The sequence below is a fragment of the Panulirus ornatus genome, chromosome 1, assembly GCF_036320965.1.
Source record: "Panulirus ornatus isolate Po-2019 chromosome 1, ASM3632096v1, whole genome shotgun sequence".
NCBI lineage: Eukaryota > Metazoa > Arthropoda > Malacostraca > Decapoda > Palinuridae > Panulirus > Panulirus ornatus.
In genome coordinates, this window is record NC_092224.1 from 72,389,248 (window position 1) to 72,408,731 (window position 19,484).

At 40.1% G+C, this 19,484-nt stretch overlaps 1 protein-coding gene across 1 annotated transcript in view; it reads left to right on the forward strand.

The window, feature by feature from the left end:
- The window catches only part of LRP1 (LDL receptor protein 1), a 1,167,923-nt gene that overhangs the window by 468,168 nt on the left and 680,271 nt on the right, over positions 1-19,484 (forward strand). The window contains exons 23-26 of the mRNA XM_071663699.1: positions 2,925-3,045; positions 12,429-12,677; positions 13,143-13,385; positions 15,157-15,360. Of these exons, the coding sequence (XP_071519800.1) occupies positions 2,925-3,045; positions 12,429-12,677; positions 13,143-13,385; positions 15,157-15,360 (817 nt within the window). The remainder of the gene's footprint in view (positions 1-2,924; positions 3,046-12,428; positions 12,678-13,142; positions 13,386-15,156; positions 15,361-19,484) is intronic.

Genomic DNA, 19,484 nt, shown 5'->3' on the forward strand with positions numbered 1-19,484 from the left:
AGGACAGTATGTGGTATGAGGTGGTTTGATTGAGTAGTCATTGGTAGGGTAAAAGAGATGTGTGGAAATAAAAAGAGTGTGGTTGAGAGAGCAGAAGAGGGTGTGTTGAAATGGCTTGGACCTATGGAGAGAATGAGTGATGAAAGATTGAGAAAGATGATATATGTGTCAGAGGTGGAGGGAATAGGGAGAATCGGGAGACCAAGTTGAAGGTGGAAGGATGGAGTGAAAAAGATTTTGAGCAATTGGGGCTTGAACATACAGGAGGGTGAGAGGCATGAAAGGAATAGAGTGAAATGGAATGATGTGGTACACCAAGGTCAACATGCTGTCAGTGGACTGAGCCAGGACATGTGAAATGTCTGGGGTAGACCTAGGAAAGGTCTGTGGGGCATGGATATGGATAGGGAGCTGTGGTTTCGATACATTATACATGACAGCTAGAGACTGAGTGTGAACGAATGTGTCTTTTTTTGTCTGTTTCCTGGTGCTACCTTGCTGAAGCAGGGGATAGTGATGTTGTTTCCTGTGGGGTGCATAATCATACATGCTTGCCTTCATCCATTCCTGTCGCTCCCTGCCCCACGGGAAAACAGCATTGCTATCCCCTGCTTCAGCAAGATAGCCCCAGGAATGCAGACAAAAAGGCCACATTTGTTCACACTCAGTCTTTAGCTGTCATGTGTAATGCACTGAAACCACAGTTCCCTATCCACATCCAGGCTCCACAGACCTTTCCATGGTTTACCGCAGACATTTCACATGCCCTCGTTTAGTCCATTGACCCTGGAACACCACATTGTTCCAATTCACCCAGTTCCTTGCATGCCTCTCACCTTCCTGTATGTTTAGGCCCCGATCGCTCGAAATCTTTTTCACTCCATCCTTCTCCTTCCAATCTGGTCTCCTGCTTCTTCTTGTTCCCTCCACCTCTGACACATATATCCTCTGTCAATCTTAATTCACTCATTTTCTCCATATGTCCAAACCATTTCAACACACCCTCTCTGCTCTCGCAAGCACACTATTTTTTTTTTTTTCCACACATCTCTTACCTTTTCATTACTTATGCAATCAAACCACCTCACACCACTCATTGTCCTCAAGCATTTAATATCCAGCACATCCAGCCTCCTTCATACAACCCTGTCCATAGCCCATGCTAGTAGTATCATTGGCGAACAACAACTGACTCACTTCCCAGGCTGTCTCATCCCCAACAGACTGCACACTTGTCTATCTCTCCAAAACTCTTGCATTTACCTCGCTAACCACCCAATCCATAAACAAATTAAACGACCATGGAGACATCGCAGACCGAGCTTCACTGGGAACCAATCACTCTCCTCTCTCCCTACTTGTACACATGCTGTACATCCTTGATAAAAGCTTTTCACTGCTTCGAGCAGCTTTCTCCCACACCATATACTCCTAAGACCTTCCACAAAGCATCTTTATGAACCCTATCCTTTGCCATACATGCCACATACAAATCCATATGTTTTTCTAAGTATTTTTAACACACATTCATCAAAGCAAACACCTGATCCACACATCCTCTGCCTTTTCTGAAACCACACTACTCTTCCCCAGTCTGATGCTCTGTACATGCCTTCACCCTCTCAATCAATACCCTCCCATATAACTTCCTAGGAATCCTCAACAAACTTATGTGTCTGTGGTTTGAACACTCCTTTATCCCCTTTGCCTTTGTACAGTGGCACTGTGTACACATTCTGCCTATCCTTAGGCACTTCACCATGATCCATACATCATTAAATTTGAAAAACAAAAAATTATGATGACATTTTTTTTTTATACCAGTTGCTCTTTATGTTTTAGTATGAGGAGTACATGAACAGTGGCCTCATTAGCATGCATCCTCTCACTATATGTCATTTATAGATATACTAAACCCAGAGCCTATCAGTTATAGCTAGACCCCCAGTTTATGCTAAAATACACTGTCACCACTTCAGATGCCCTGGTTTAGTTGAATAACAGCACATCACTCCCCTTGTACCACATCAGTCAAATTCATACTATCTATCTATCTGTACATATATCTCTGACACCTGTTCCAACTGTAACTCCTTCAAGGTGGTGTCCATGGCAATAGAGTCTCCATAACTAGTGAACTCCAGTGCTGCTCCATAACCTTTAGTATCTCACCCTTAACAGGCCCCTGGCAGAGGGCAACTCTAGTGCTGTGCTTACAGAGGCTCCTACCAGTGTTCCTACTGATTACTTATACCTAATGCTCCTGCCTAAGTGTTCCTACCCACCACTTGTCTATTGCTCCTACCATTTTGCCAAAAGGCAGGGCTAGTGCATGGTGCTCACTGCAGAAAAATATAGAGTTAAGAAGAATGAGCTGTGTGAGTTAAGTGTTGTCAAGTGTTTTGTATGACAAGGAGAGATTGTATGTTTGTGGACAGAATGCCTGTAGTCCACATGTGGGTGATGGAGAAAGAAAAGACAGCTCCTGGGCCAGAGAAGTGCAGTTTGACAACCAGTGAAGTGCTGGCTCTAAACACAGCCGACACTACCCCTCCCATTACCCAGGCAGTTAGTACTGGTAAATTACCTCCTTTGTCATTGACTGCCCACCAACTTCTGCTTTGTACTAATGTGTATTACTTAGCCATTGTCAGACCCCTCTGCACTAGTAAGGATTATCTTTTCTTCTCACACTGATACACTGTTTCACAAGTGTAGATTTATAATAGTAAATTTCTTTTGTGGAAATATTGAAATCAGGATTATTGTGATATTATTGAATATTTATTCCCTCTGTACATATGTATTTTCAGTTAAGTGACTAATAGTGCTTGTAATTGATATATGGTGATAAAAGTTTTTATTTCAGTAAGTGTTAGAGAACAGATGTTGATGTCTTTCTGACATTTTCTTATGCTCCTCAGATCTTACAAAATTGCAGCCATGATGAATACATGTGTGTGAGGACAAAGGGCTGCATACCTCAGAGTTTGAAGTGTGATGGTAGTGATGATTGTCTTGATCGATCAGATGAGCTGGGCTGTGGTATGTATTTAAGAAACATAAGTTTAAAGTACTGCACTGCTGTTGATAATTTGTCCATTATTTAGAAAATATGATAATGTGCCTATTTAATCTTTTTAGGGCTGAGCCTGGAAATTTAGGGGTTTCCCTGGTACTGGGGTGTATCAGAAAAGAATTAAGATCTTAACCTTATCAGTTGATAGGAAATATCAAGAAAGGTGCAGGAAAGGGAAACTGATGAATTACCCATATAAGTTGTTGTACAGGTGTGAATGTTGCCCACTAAGCAACTTCAGTTTATCATGTATTTGTTGACTTAACTGACTCATACATGTTTGACCCATTTTTAACACCATCAGTGGATGACTTATACAAATAGAACTTTTCCCAATGCTAGCAGTTCATTATTTTCTAAATCATTATCTCCATGATTTGTTCCCTGAAGACTGTTGGAAATTAACCTCTAATTAATGAGGGTTGTACATGAAGGATTTACTTTCCTCCTTCATGTTGTATGGGTAACTAAGACATTAAGATTCTTCTCAGTGCCATATGTAGTTGCTTGTGACCAAAAGATATCTCTGCTTGCTAATCAAGCCCGCCTTTCATTTGAAATGACAGTGGGGAAAAGGCAAAATGTACAAGTACAGCTAGGTTCACTATGGGGGTAATGGGTAGCTGTAACTCAAGGATTTTTTCCCAGTGCTAATTACAGTTCATTTTCACATAAAGCACTTCTCCATACAGATAATGTGTGCCTTTGAATTTAAATGAGGTCAAGAAGGGGTAATCCATACAAGTATGACTTAGTTCTCTGTACCATAGAATGTATTAGTGTGGTAGGGCCCTCTAGAGGTTAATGCTAATTGAAATTGTTGAACTTAAAAGAGATTGCTTGACATTTCAACTTCTGTGAAATCATAAATGGACTCTCGCATTATAGGGAGATTGTAGTCAGGGTTCAGCATTTTTGCACCAACCACTGCATTTTGCATGTTGCACTTTTTATTTCCTAATTGTGACTGACATCGCATGATCTAAAGATGCCCCCATCAAGGCCATGACAGCTGAAATGGTAAAGGTGAAAAGGGTATAAGGAGAGTGAAAGATGAGAGAAGGAAGCAAATTCCACAGTTTTGGTGTTTTAGGAAAGAAGGTATCATAATGATACATCCTTGTGGGGCTGGTTTTCATGCAGAAACTGTGGGAAGCAGCAGCAGGATGTATGCCTTGGGTCCAATCCTTGGTGACAGGGACAAATACAGACAGCTTACCTGAGTATTGGTCAAAATGATAGCTGCAGAAAAGGAAGAGGATATCATCATTTACTCTAAACAGAAAAGGGTGGTTGCATTGAGGTGTTGTCTGAAAAATTTATGAGACTGAAGGCTTTTGATTCTGTCCAAGATATGTGAGCAGTACTTCATACTAGGGGGAATAAGATCCTTGTAGATATGAAATTGTTGCTCACAAGAAGAATGATTAGAGCAACTTTATAGGACACAAAGTTTTGGGAAGCTGACTTAATGATGTTGATTGTGTGGTTATTCCCAAGATAGAGTGGGCTATATGTTTATGCCCAATATGTTCATATTCATTAAGGGTTGATTTGCTGTGTTTTGAAACTGAGCTGAGGAAAACAAGTAACAGAAAGAGATACAAGGAGGAATGACATCTTAGTACTGTTGTATATAACCTGTTACTGCATCCATATTCTGAGATGCTGCATGGGTCCAAATTGAGAGGGGGGGTATGTTTATTTTTAGAGAGAGAGCGAGTATTAGAGTGAGGACAGAAGGAAAAATAAGTTGAAACATGTTAGTAAAATAGTTAGAGAGATCGTTTATGGAGGGAAGAAAGAGGGCAAGCAATTGGACAGAACAAGAGAGACAGCACTATTGATAGGCTAAAAGGGAGAAGTTGCTTCAACAGCTGCTGTAATAGATGGGCCACAGACAGAAGTGAAATATCAAATGTAAGAAGTTTTGGAAAGCAAAGACATGCCACACCCTGTCAAATGGTTTGAAAAATAGAGCATCATTACAAAAGTTTCACCAGAATCCCAGAGGAAGGAGGAGCAAAAGTGAATCACATATGAAATAACACCATTGAAACCTGGTCTCCAAAAGCCATGTTAGTAATAGGAATGAAGGAATTCGATATAAGCGTTTGAGAAAATAAGTCAAAGAGATTTTCTAAGACTCTCCTAGTAGGAGTTAAGGAGAGTTTGAAAGGTGCATTGAAGCATCTTCCAAGAAGGAAAAGTCTGGGTTTTTGCAAAAAGACAAAATAGATGGGTAAAGAAGCGAGATAGCTTGGAAGCATATTTCCTGAGGACTCCAGGGGGTATTCCATGTGGGCCATATACCTCACCCACATGGAGCTGGAAAAGTACTCAGAGGACCTTGATTAAAGAAAATATAGGAGATGGATAGGATTATGGGTGAAATGTTGAAGTATGGAGGAGAAAGTGTGTTAGAGTGGATGCATGTGATATGTAATTTAGCATGGAAGTAAAAGTTTGTGACTAAGCATTGGGTGAAAGCTATTATTATTCTTTTATTCAGAGGGAATGGGGCCAAGGATTTATCTAGCAATTATGGGGGAATAAGTCTGTTAAGTATACCAGGAAAAGCATATGCAGGAATTGTGATTGATAGGGAGATGGAAGTGACTGAATGTAGTATAGGTAAGGAGCACATGATGGCATGTGCAAAAGATGCATGTGGCATGAGAAAGATGGGAAGTGGACTGATTAGAAAGGGTACTGAATGATGGGATGAAGAAGTAAAGTTGTTAGTGAAAGAGAAAAGAGGGGTGTTTGGACGATACTTACAAGGAAGGAGTGCAAATAACTGGGAGATGTATAAAAGAAAGTAGGAGGAGGTCAAGAGCAAGGTGCAAGGGTTGAAAAAGAGGTCAGATGAGAGCTGGGATGAGAGAGAATATCATTAAACTTTAGGGAGAATAAAAAGATGTTTTGGAAGGAGGTGAATAATGTGCATAAGACAAGAGAGCAAACAGGAACATCAGTAAAGGGGGAAAGAGGGAAGTAACAACAGGTAGTGAGTAAGTGAGGAGATGGATTGAGTATTTTGAAGGTTTCTTGAATGTGTTTGATGACAGAGTGGCAGATGTGTGGTGTTTTGGTCAGAGTGGTATGTGAAGTGAGAGAGTCAGGGAGAATGGTTTGATTAAGAGAGAATGGGTAGTGAAAGCTTTGCTGAAGATGAAATCTGGCAAGGTGGCAGATTTGGATAGTATTGTAGTTGAATATATTAAGAATGGGGGTGACTGTGTTTTTGATTAGTTGGTAAGGATATTCGCTGTATGTGTGGATCATGGTTAAGTGCCTGAGAATTGGCAGAATGCATGCATAGTGCCATTGTACACAGGCAAAGGGGATAAAGGTGAGTGTTCAAACTACAGAGGCATAAGTTTGTTGAGAAATTATATGGGAGGGTATTGACTGAGAGGATCAAGGCATGTACAGAGCATCAGATTGGGGAAGAGTAGTGTGGTTTCAGAAGTGGTAGAGGATGTGTGGATCAGGTGTTTGCTTTGAAGAATGTGTATGAGAAATATTAGAAAAACAGATGGATTTGTATGTGGCATTTATGGATCTGGAGAAGGCATATGATAGGGTTGATAGAGATGCTTTGTGGAAAGTCATAAGAGTGTATGGTGTGGGAGGTAAGTTGCTAGAAGTAGTGAAAAGTTTTTACCAAGGATGTAAGTCATGTGTAAGAGTAGAAAGAGAGGAGAGTGATGGATTCCCAGTGAATGTTGGTCCCTTTGATTGTTTCATTTGTTTATAGATGGTGTGGTTAGGGAGGTAAATGCAAGAGTTTTGGAGAGAGAGGCAAGTATGCAGTCTGTTAGGGATGAGAGAGCCTGGGAAGTAAGTCAGATGTTGTTCACCGATAATACTGCTCTGGTGGCTGAGTTGAGGGAGAAACTGCAGAACATAGTGACTGAGTTCGGAAAAGTGTGTGAAAGGAGAAAGATGATAGTAAATGTGAATAAGAGCTGGGTAATTAGGTTTAGTAGGGTTAAGCGACAAGTTGATTGGGATGTAAGTTTGAATGGAGAGAAATTGGAGGAAGTAAAGTATTTAGATATCTCGAAGTGGACGTAGCAGAGAATGGAACCATGGAAGCGGAAGTGTCACAGGGTGGGAGAGAGGGCAAAGGTTTTGGGAGCGATGAAGAATGTGTGGAAGGAAAGAACATTATCTCGTAGAGCAAAAATGAGTATGTTTGAAGGAAAGGTAGTTCCAACAATATTATATGGTTGAGAGGCATGGGCTATAGATAGGGCTGTATGGAGAAGGGTGGATTGTTGGAAAGGAGATGTTTGAGGACAATATGTGGTGTGAGGTGGTTTGATCAAGTAAGTAATGAAAGGATAAGAGAGGTGTGGAAATAAGAAGAGTGTGGTTGGGAGAGGAGAAGAGGATGTGTTGAAATGGTTTGGACATATAGAGAGAATGAGATGTGTTGAAATGGTTTGGACATATAGAGAGAGAATGAGATGTGTTGAAATGGTTTGGACATATAGAGAGAGAATGAGATGTGTTGAAATGGTTTGGACATATAGAGAGAATGAGTGAAGAAACATTGGCAAAGAGGATATATGTGTCAGAGGTGGAGAGAACAAGAAGTGGGAGACTAAATTGGAGGTGGCAGGATAGAGTGAAAAAGATTTTGAGCAATTAGAGCCTGAACATACAGGAAGGTGAGAGGCGTGCAAGCAATATAGTGAAATGGAACAATGTAGTATGAGTGAAAGAGAAGAGAAAGGCATTTGGACGATTTTTGCAGGAAAATAATGCAAATGACTGGGAGATGTATAAAAGAAAGAGGCAGGAGGTCAAGAGAAAGGTGCAAGAGGTGAAAAAGAGGGCAAATGAGAGTTGGGGTGAAAGAGTATCATTGAATTTTAGGGAGAATAAAAAGATGTTTTGGAAGGAGGTGAATAAAGTGCGTAAGACAAGGGAACAAATAGAAACTTCAGTGAAGGGGGCTAATGGGGAGGTGATAGCAAGTAGTGATGATGTGAGAAGGAGATGGAGTGCGTATTTTGAAGGTTTGTTGAATGTGTTTGATGATAGAGTGGCAGATATAGGGTGTTTTGGTCAAGGTGGTGTGCAAAGTGGGAGGGTTAGGGAGAATGATTTGGTAAACAGAGAGGAGGTAGTAAAAGCTTTGCGGGAGATGAAAGCCGGCAAGGCAGTGGGTTTGGATGGTATTGCAGTGGAAATTAATAAAAAAAGGGGGTGACTTTGTTGTTGACTGGTTAGTGAGGTGCCTGAGGATTGGCGAAATGCTTGCATAGTGCCATTGTACAAAGGCAAAGGGGATAAAGGTGAGTGCTCAGATTACAGAGGTATAAGTTTGTTGAGTATTCCTGGTAAATTATATGGGAGAGTATTGATTGAGAGGGTGAAGGCATGTACAGAGCATCAGATTGGGGAAGACCAGTGTGGCTTCAGAAGTGGTAGAGGATGTGTGGATCAGGTGTTTGCTTTGAAGAATGTATGTGAGAAATACTTAGAAGAGCAAATGGATTTGTATGTAGCATGTATGGATCTGGAGAAGGCATATGATAGAGTTGATAGAGATGTTCTATGGAAGGTATTAAGAATATATGGTGTGGGAGGCAAGTTGTTAGAAGCAGTGAAAAGTTGTTATAGAGGATGTAAGGCTTGTGTACGAGTAGGAAGAGAGGAAAGTGATTGGTTTCTCAGTGAATGTCGGTTTTATAGCAGGGGTGTGTGAAGTCTCCATGGTTGTTAGATTTATTTATGGATGGGGTTGTTAGGGAGGTGAATGCAAGAGTTTTGGAGAGAGGGGCAAGTATATAGTCTGTTGTGGATGAGAGAGCTTGGGAAGTGAGTCAGTTGTTCGCCAATGATACAGTGCTTATGGCTGATTTGGGTGAGAAACTGCAGGAGCTGGTGACTGAGTTTGGTAAAGTGTGCGAAAGAAGAAAGCTGAGAGTAAATGTGAATAAGAGCGAGGTTATTAGGTACAGTAGGGTTGAAGGACAAGTCAATTAGGAGGTAAGTTTGAATGGAGAAAAACTGGAGGAAGTAAAGTGTTTTAGATATCTGCGAGTGGATTTAGCAGTGGATGGAACCATGGAAGCAGAAGTGAATCATAGGGTGGGGGAGGGGGTGAAAGTTTTTGGAGCATTGAAAAGTGTGTGGAAGGCAAGAACATTATTCCAGAAAGCAAAAATGGGTATGTTTGAAGGAATAGTGGTACCGACAATTTTATATGGTTGCGAGGCGTGGGCTATAGATAGAGTTGTGTGGAGGAGGGTGGATGTGCTGGAAATGAGATGTTTGAGGACAATATGTGGTGTGAGGTGGTTTGATCGAGTAAGTAATGAAAGGGTAAGAGAGATGTGTGGTAATAAAAAGAGTGTAGTTGAGAGAGCAGAAGAGGGTGTTTTGAAATGGTTTGGTCACATGGAGAGAATGAGTGAGGAGAGATTGACTAAGAGGATATATGTGTCAGAGGTGGAGGGAACGAGAAGTGGGAGACCAAATTGGAGGTGGAAGGATGGAGTGAAAAAGATTTTGAGTGATCCGGGCTTGAACATGCAGGAGGGTGAAAGGCATGCAAGGGATAGAGTGAATTGGAATGATGTGGTATACCAGGGTCGACTTGCTGTCAATGAATTGAACCAGGATATGTGAAGCATCTGTGGTAAACCATGGAAAATTTTGTGGGGCCTGGATGTGGAAAGGGAGCTGTGGTTTCAATGCATTATACATGACAGCTAGAGACTGAGTGTGAACGAATGGGGCCTTTTTTGTCTTTTCCTAGTGCTACCTCGTCCACATACGGGGGAGAGGCTTTTCATTTCATGTGTGGCGGGGTGGCGATGGGAATGAATAAGGGCAGACAGTATGAATTATGTACATGTGTATATATGTATATGTCTGTGTGCGTATATATATGTATACGTTGAGATGTATAGGTATGTATATGTGTGTGTGTGTGGACGTGTATGTATATACATGTGTATGTGGGTGGGTTGGGCCATTCTTTCATCTGTTTCCTTGTGCTACCTCGCAAACGCAGGAGAGAGCGACATAGTATAATAAAAAAATAATAATAATGATAATATTGATAATAATGATTCGGGTGAGAAACTGCAAAAGTTGGTGACTTAGTTTGGTAAGTGTGTGAAAGAAGAAAGCTGAGAGTAAATGTGAATGAGAGCAAGGTTATTAGGGTTAGTAGGGTCAAGGGAGAAGTTGATTGGGAGGTAAGTTTGAATGGAGAAAAACTGGTGGAAAAGAAGTGTTTTACATATCTGGGAATGGATATAGCAACGCATGGAACCATGGAAGCGGAAGTGAATCACAGAATGTGGGAGGGGAAGAAGGTTATGGGAGCATTGAAGAATGTGTGGAAGGCGAGAACATTATCTCGTGGAGCAAAAATGGGTATGTTTGAAGGAATAGTGGTTCCAACAATACTAAGAATATATGGTGTGGGAGGCAGGTTGTTAGAAGCAGTGAAAAGTTTTTATCAAGGATGTAAGGCATGTGTACGTGTAGGAAGAGAGGAAAGTGATTTGTTCTCACTGAATGTAGGTTTGCGGCAGGGGTGTGTGATGTCTCCATGGTTGTTTAATTTGTTTATGGATGGGGTTGTTAGGGAGGTGAATGCAAGAGTTTTGGAAAGAGGGGCAAGCATGCTGTCTGTTGTGGATGAGAGAGCTTGGAAAGTGAGTCAGTTGTTGTTCGCTGATGATACAGCGCTGGTGGCTGATTCATGTGAGAAACTGCAGAAGCTGGTGACTGAGTTTGGTAAAGTGTGTGAAAGAAGAAAGTTAAGAGTAAATGTGAATAAGAGCAAGGTTATTAGGTACAGTAGGGTTGAGGGTCAAGTCAATTGGGAGGTAAGTTTGAATGGAGAAAGACTGGAGGAAATAAAGTGCTTTAGATATCTGGGAGTGGATCTGGCAGCGGATGGAACCATGGAAGCGGAAGTGAGTCATAGGGTGGGGGAAGGGGCGAAAATCCTGGGAGCCTTGAAGAATGTTTGGAAGTCAAGAACATTATCTCGGAAAGCAAAAATGGGTATGTTTGAAGAAATATTGGTTCCAACAATGTTGTATGGTTGCGAGGCGTGGGCTATGGATAGAGTTGTGCGCAGAAGGGTGGATGTGCTGGAAATGAGATGTTTGAGGACAATATGTGGTGTGAGGTGGTTTGATTGAGTAAATAATGTAAGGGTAAGAGAGATGTGTGGAAATAAAAAGAGCGTGGTTGAGAGAGCAGAAGAGGGTGTTTTGAAATGGTTTGGGCACATGGAGAGGATGAGTGAGGAAAGATTGACCAAGAGGATATATGTGTCGGAGGTGGAGGGAACTAGGAGAAGTGGGAGACCAAATAGGAGGTGGAAAGATGGAGTGAAAAAGATTTTGAGTGATCGGGGCCTGAACATGCAGGAGGGTGAAAGGCGGGCAAGGAATAGAGTGAATTGGATCAATGTGGTATACCGGGGTCGACTTGCTGTCAATGGATTGAACCAGGGCATGTGAAGCGTCTGGGGTAAACCATGGAAAGTTGTGTGGGGCCTGGATGTGGAAAGGGAGCTGTGGTTTTGGTGCATTATTACATGACAGCTAGAGACTGAGTGTGAACGAATGGGGCCTTTGTTGTCTTTTCCTAGCGCTACCTCGCACACATGAGGGGGGTGGGGGTTGTTATTCCATGTGTGGCGGGGTGGCGATGGGAATGAATTAAGGCAGACAGTGTGAATTATGTACATGTGTATATATGTATATGTCTGTGTGTGTATGTATATGTGTACATTGAGATGTTTAGGTATGTATATTTGTGTGTGTGGACGTGTATGTATATACATGTGTATGTGAGTGGGTTGGGCCATTCTTTCGTCTGTTTCCTTGCGCTACCTCGCTAACGCGGGAGACAGCGACAAAGCAAAATAGAATGATAGATAGATATACATATGTGTGGTTGTGTGTGTGTAAAAGGGTTGCTGGAATTATGTGATTATTGTTGTTATTATTATTATTATAAAAAGTGTATGTATTTTGCGTATATTTTATCATGATTGTTCCCCCTTTCCTCCATTAGCAATGTATTACCAGAAACAAATGAACTACCTCACTTTACATCCCATCTCTAGCTGTCCTGTATAATGCACTAAAACCAGAGACTTCCCTTTCTGCAGCAAAGCCAAATATAAATGTTTAAAATTGTGGTCCTCATTTGACATCAGTAGTCCGTATAGAATATTTTAGGAAATTTTGCTACAATACCTTTACTCTGTTCTGGTATTTAATTGCTAGAATTCATAGGTACTGATAATGTTGATAAGTATTCATATGAACATTCTTTAATTTTTCTTTCACAGAGTCAATCCACTGTTCCCACAGTGAATGGAAATGTGATACAGGAGACCAGTGTATCCCTGATATGTGGAGGTGTGATGGTGAGGAAGATTGTAATGATGGTTCAGATGAAAAGGTGTGTCCTAGTACTCCTGTAAAATGTCAGTCTCCTAGCCATATCTGTGATAATGACACACTGTGTATTCAGCCAGAACACCTTTGTGATGGACAAAAAAACTGCAAGGATGGATCAGACGAAGGAGGACGTTGTGGTTAGTTCTGTTCATGTAATATTAACTTTACAATAAGATTTTGGTTTGACAAAAGATTCTGTGTGATTATAAATTTGTTTGAGAGTTTAGTCTTTTTTTTATCATTATTATACTTTGTCACTGTCTCCCACATTAGCGAGGTAATTCAAGGAAACAGAGAAAGAATGGCCCATCCCACCCACATGCACATGTATATACATACACATCCACACACACACATATACATACCTATACATCTCAACGTATACATATATATACGCACACAGACATATACATATAAACACATGTACATAATTCATACTGTCTGCCCTTATTCATTCCCATGCCACCCCGCCACACATGAAATGAAAACCCTCTCCCCCCCGCATGTGCATGAGGTAGCACTAGGAAAAGACAATAAAGGCTACATTCGTTCACAGCTTAGTCTCTAGCTGTCATGTATTGTAGCAAAAAAATTCATTGCAGGGTCTTATGATTGTGAGTTGATGGATTGCCACAAGAACTGTATTCAGGGTCCTGGTGGACCTGTTTGTACATGTCCAAAGGGACAGACACTCCTTCCAGATGGTCGTATGTGTTCTGATCTTCATCCTTGCCAGCAGTGGGGAACATGTTCACAGGAATGTATCCCTACAAAGCATTCACATAAATGTGCCTGCATGAAAGGATATGCATTGGAGCCAGATGGCTTTACTTGTAAAAGTACTGGTAAGTTGTTCAAAATGCTTTGTTTTCTTTTGTAGTTTTTCATCAGTTATTTGTTTTCCATTCATAAACAATCTTCACCTTTAGGTTCATTCTTGTGGGTAGGCAGGACTCAGACTCAGAACTAGTTTCATTATTTGTGAAGGACTAGCCATTCCACTATGGCTGAAACCCACAGACTTTGCTGGTAACACTTTTTACCTGGAGGGTTGCTCCTCTAAATAAAGTGGGAAGTGGTGCAAAGGTGTCTTGCAGTTTGATGTATTCATATGTTTCCTGCTAAAAAGCAGAGGGGCATACTCATTTGCCTCTTGATGAGTATCTGTGTATATATCTTAATCTTGTACTTATGATATCGTATGACTGGACAAATTGATATGGGCCAAATTTGTACCACAGATACTACATACAAAGTTCTACACGTGATTAAGTGTTTGATTTCTTGGAATTTAGGTCATCACAAGGTCTTGTGTACTAAAATGCTACTAAATGCCTGTTACATGATATCTCTCAACTGGTTGATTGGATATGAAAACATCTTGTACTGCAGATGGTGTATGTACTGCAAACAAAGTTTTACACTAAGTTGATAAGGTTAGGAGTTAAAGGTCAGGGTTATGATATTACGTGTTTTAGAATGTTACTCTGTTATCATGTTTGCTTAATATTTCCTGATTGGGTGGTTTCATATTGACTAAAACTGTGTCTCAGATGCTGTACAATTTGAACATTCTGTGAAATGTCTTTAGTGTTGCTTGGTCAAGAACAAGCAATGGCCGAATTAGCAATTTTTATGTAGTATAGATATTAGACAGTTCCAAGGAATCTGATGGTTTAGCATACAGCAAAGTCTTGAAATGCCAGCTGATTTTATTAATAGAATTCAGGCATCTAATTCACAGCTGCCCTGTACTTTACATGGTCTCCTTGTTTAAAGTATTAGATGCATTCCTGAAAAGTTTATTGTAATTGAAATCACTGTAAAAGAAGCCAGCTTTACCCAATGATGTATTTCATAGGATAGGGACAATCTCAAGACTTGTTTCCTAGCATAAATGCTTTTATTTGTGGTACTTAAATTCCTTAAAGAATACCATCAAATAGGAAAATAAAGTGCTTTATTGATATCAGTTGAGTATCTTCCAATATCATATTGTTTTATCACATTAAGTAATCTGTTATCATATTGCACATTTTATTAATGCATCCACAGCTGGTGCACTAGATGCTGGGCACTTTTTTCTCATTTTAGCATGGCTCTAATCAATAAAAAAGAAGAAAATTTTTGATAGCTTTAATGCAAGAAACAGAGATAAGCATGAGAGAACTGAAGTACTGTATTTGTTTACACAGGATCTGGATATATGGACAGTGGAATGTTATGCAAATACATCAAAATTTGCGCATTTAACATAATTTAAAACGTTGAACATTGTAATAACCCTTTGGTTGTGTCAGTAAGTGCATATGACTTTGTAATTTGTGATTTTCAAAATGTGAGAGAAAGCCTTTCATAATCAAGACCTTTTTTTATCTTTCATTCAAATTATATTGTCTACATTCTTTCCTTTTGAGCATGATTTTTTCTTGCTATATTTGCAATTACTCTAGTGAAGTAAAGGCACTGTCATTTTTGAAGACCATATCTTAATTGTGTTTTTACTTAGCATTCATGTACTATTTTTAACCAACTTTTGCAATTTTTCTCATCTTAGAACCCGTCTATTTGCATTGAATTGCAGTGAAAAATTTATTGTTGAATTGTCCATTACAGATTCAGCTGTTCCATATCTCATCTTCAGCAACCGTCATGAGCTACGTAGTATAACTCTCAAGGATGGTAATATTGTCAAGGCACTTATCTCATCACTTAAGAATACCATTGCTCTTGACTTCTATCATGCAGATGATGGCGATGTTATATTCTGGACAGATGTGATAGATGACAAGATTTACCGAGGAACCCTGTTGGCTGGAGGTGAGCTTTAGTGTGCCATTGAATAGGAGCGATTATACCATGCTTAGTCCAGAGGTGGATTTGTTATACCTAGCTCAGGAATATATTGATACACAAGTTCTTGATAAACTGAAGGTGTTAGGTGTAAAAGATATTGTATCAGCCAATAATTTTTAATTCATCTCTTTGAAGTAAAAGAACAACTATTGGAGTACTCTTTGTGGCTGCCCTCATATTCATATTTGCATACACACCTTGATTAGATTTTATGCCTGAGTCTGTCTTAGCCACTGTTTGCTTACTGTATGGTCATTTCACTTCATATGTTTCTGGATATTGATGGACTGATTTTGCTGACTCCACCTGCATGTGGTTACATTCTTAGGAAAATATTACCTTAGGAAAAGGTTGTCATCATCAGTAGATGGAAAGGAATACAATTTCATTTAGAAATTCCTCACCCAAAAAAAGATTTATGATTTCTCTGCTCTTGATTGTAGCATAGCTTCAATGATGTAAAGCCCTTTAAAAGGGGTCCTGGTATTGTAATATTGATCAAAATTATTGATGAGTACTTGAATGCCTCACCAAAAGCAAATTTCCCTGAACTTTGTTTCATACTTTAGCAAATCTTGTTAAGTCTTAGGTCCAAGTTTAGCCATAACTTGGTTAAGCTTTAGGTCTGAGTTCAGCCACACCTTGCTTAAGTTTTAGGTCATAGTCTGTCTATCTTTATATATCTCTCACTTCTGTTCCCAAGTAGAACTCCCTTAGGGGATGGCCAGTACAGTTGGGTCTCCATAACTGGTGAACTCCAGTCCTGCTTCTTGGTCTTTAGTACCTCATCCTTAACAGTCCACTGGCAAAGGGCAACTCTAGCATAGTGTTTGCAGAGGCTCTTACCTTTTGTTCTTACTGACTAATCTACTTAATTCTCCTGCCTAATGTTCCAACCTACTGCTTCTACCTAATGCTCTTACCTAAATGTTCCTACTTACTACTTCTATTTATTGCTCAAAACATTTTGCCAAAAGGCAGAGCTAGCATATAGTGCTCACCACAGGAAAATCTATAGTTATGAAGAATGAGCTGTGTGAGTTGATTGTTGTCAAGTGTTATGTATGACAAAGAGAGATTATATGTTTGTAGGCAGAGTCTGTCTCAGCAACTATTAGATGTACAATCATATGAGTTCCTATGTAGATACATATTTGTAAGTGTTCAGTATACCTCCTAAGAAAGGTCACTTTAATCTATGTTTTAAGCCTCAGTGACTTCAGTTAGATTTTTTTGTCCACGTTTAGTATTAGGATTTAGGTCATTATCTATTGCAGTCACTCTTTAATGTATATTTGTATAACTTTCTTTATGGGTGCACTTTGAGGAATGCTCAGTCTTTAACCAAAAGTAGTTCACCCCCACATATAGTTTATGTCTCATTGATTTGAGTTATGTTTTGGATCTGGATTCAGATTTTTATCACTGTTTGATGCATGATCATGAAAATTCAGATGCTGATATACAGTGATGAGCACTTCAACATCCTTCCAAAAGAAGGTCACTTCTACCTTTATTTCACATCGTAGTGACATTGAGAAAAACAAAATGCACTACTGATGAGGGGATCAAAAATCAAAGGTCAAATTCACTGCTGCAATTTCAGTTGATTCTTTTTTTATTATTATTATTTTGCTTTGTCGCTGTCTCCCGCATTTGCGAGTTAGTGCAAGGAAACAGACGAAAGAAATGGCCGAACCCACCCCCATACACAATGTATATACATACACGTCCACACATACAAATATACATACCTATACATCTCAATGTACACACATATATACACACACAGACACATACATATGTACCCATGCACACAATTCACACTGTCTGCCTTTATTCATTTCCATCGCCACCTCGCCACACATGGAATACCATCCCCCTCCCCCCTCATGTGTGCGAGGTAGCACTAGGAAAAGACAACAAAGGCCCCAATCGTTCACACTCAGTCTCTAGCTGTCATGCAATAATGCCCGAAACCACAGCTCCCTTTCCACATCCAGGCCCCACACAACTTTCCATGGTTTACCCCAGATGCTTCACATGCCCTGATTCAATCCACTGACAGCACGTCAACCCCGGTATACCACATCGATCCAATTCACTCTATTCCTTGCCCTCCTTTCATCCTCCTGCATGTTCAGGCCCCGATCACACAAAATCTTTTTCACTCCATCTTTCCACCTCCAGTTTGGTCTCCCACTTCTCCTCGTTCCCTCTACCTCCGACACATATATCCTCTTGGTCAATCTTTCCTCACTCATTCTCTCCATGTGCCCAAACCATTTCAAAACACCCTCTTCTGCTGTCTCAACCATGCTCTTTTTATTTCCACACATCTCTCTAACCCTTACATTACTTACTCGATCAAACCACCTCACACCACACATTGCCCTCAAACATCTCATTTCCAGCACATCCACCCTCCTGCATACAACTCTATCCATAGCCCATGCCTCGCAACCATACAACATTGTTGGAACCACTATTCCTTCAAACATACCCATTTTTGCTTTCCGAGATAATGTTCTCGACTTCCACACATTCTTCAAGGCTCCCAGGATTTTCACCCCCTCCCCATCCTATGATTCACTTCTGCTTCCATGGTTCCATCCGCTGCCAGATCCACTCCCAGATATCTAAAACTCTTTACTTCCTCCAGTTTTTCTCCATTCAAACTTACCTCCCAATTGACTTGACCCTCAACCCTACTGTACCTAATAACCTTGCTCTTATTCACATTTACTCTTAACTTTCTTCTTTCACACACTTTACCAAACTCAGTCACCAGCTCCTGCAGTTTCTCACATGAATCAGCCACCAACGCTGTATCATCAGCAAACAACAACTGACTCACTTCCCAAGCTCTCTCATCCGCAACAGACTTCATACTTGATTTTAGAGATGATTTTAATTCCATGCAAAATTCAATGTGATGGATTTCATCAACACTTGACATGAGTACCTTTTGTAGTACAGAAGAGGTTCTAATTGATTTTTAAGGTAAAAAGGTCAAAGGTCAAGGTCATTGCTGTAATTGTAGGAGATTTAGATTCAGTATATTAACTTTAATTTTACTCGATGAATTTCAGTATCATTTTACGTGTGTTTTCTTTAGGGCAAGGAAGCTCTTTATGTTTTGTTATCAAATGTCAAAGGTCATGGTTATTTCTGCATCTGTAGATGATTAATTTCTTTATCATAACTTCCTTTTTACTGGATAGTTTTCTTTTGGACTTTCTTTGTATGTTCTTATGGCAGGGAACATTTCTGTTGATTTTGAGGTCACCTTCCCATTCAGCTGTGCCACCATCTATGCCATCCCCTAACTCTCTGTTAGTGTATTTCAATGCCGTCATCAATTCATTGTTGTGTCATTTCTTCATTAAAGAATGGAGGTTGTTATTCTAACCTTTTTATTTTATTCTTATATATTTATTTTTTGTAATGAAAAGACCATGAAGCCTGAGAAATCCTTCTGTAAAAGAAATCAAGAGGAGTAATTAGCACTCATCTCCCACTTTCGTTGAATAGTGTTTTAGTTTAATCATTCTTGATCTACACACCTTTTGTAGTTCTGAAAATTTCTCCTTCAGGAGAGACAGATTCCATTGTGCCTCCAAATCACCACATTTTTTTTTCTTTTCTTTGTAAAATCTGAAGGTTTATCTAAATGCTTATCCATCATGTGGGTATACTGTCATGCTCATGGAACAAGCTGCAGAGGAGAGGAGTGTAGGTTTTAAGGGCTGGATAACCCTTCCTTCCCTAGCCAGTGTCCTGCAAGCATTTCTCCTTTTTTTTTCTTGCCTGCCTTCCCCTCTCTTTTTATGGAAAATCTCTCCTTGTACCAGCTTTAACCACTTATGGACTAATGACTAATACCTGTGGTAGGCATATTCTGTGAGCTGTAATTGGTTGTCACTGAGTTGGCTGAAGTTTTCATCTCTGTGGTTGTATCTGATTAGCTGAGGGTAAACCTGAAATGAGTGATCTGCTACAACTATGGATTAGTGGTTAGCATAGGGAGAAGGCTGGTGCTTCCTCTCTGGAAATTATGTTGGTTAAAAGGTCTTTACCCTGATTTT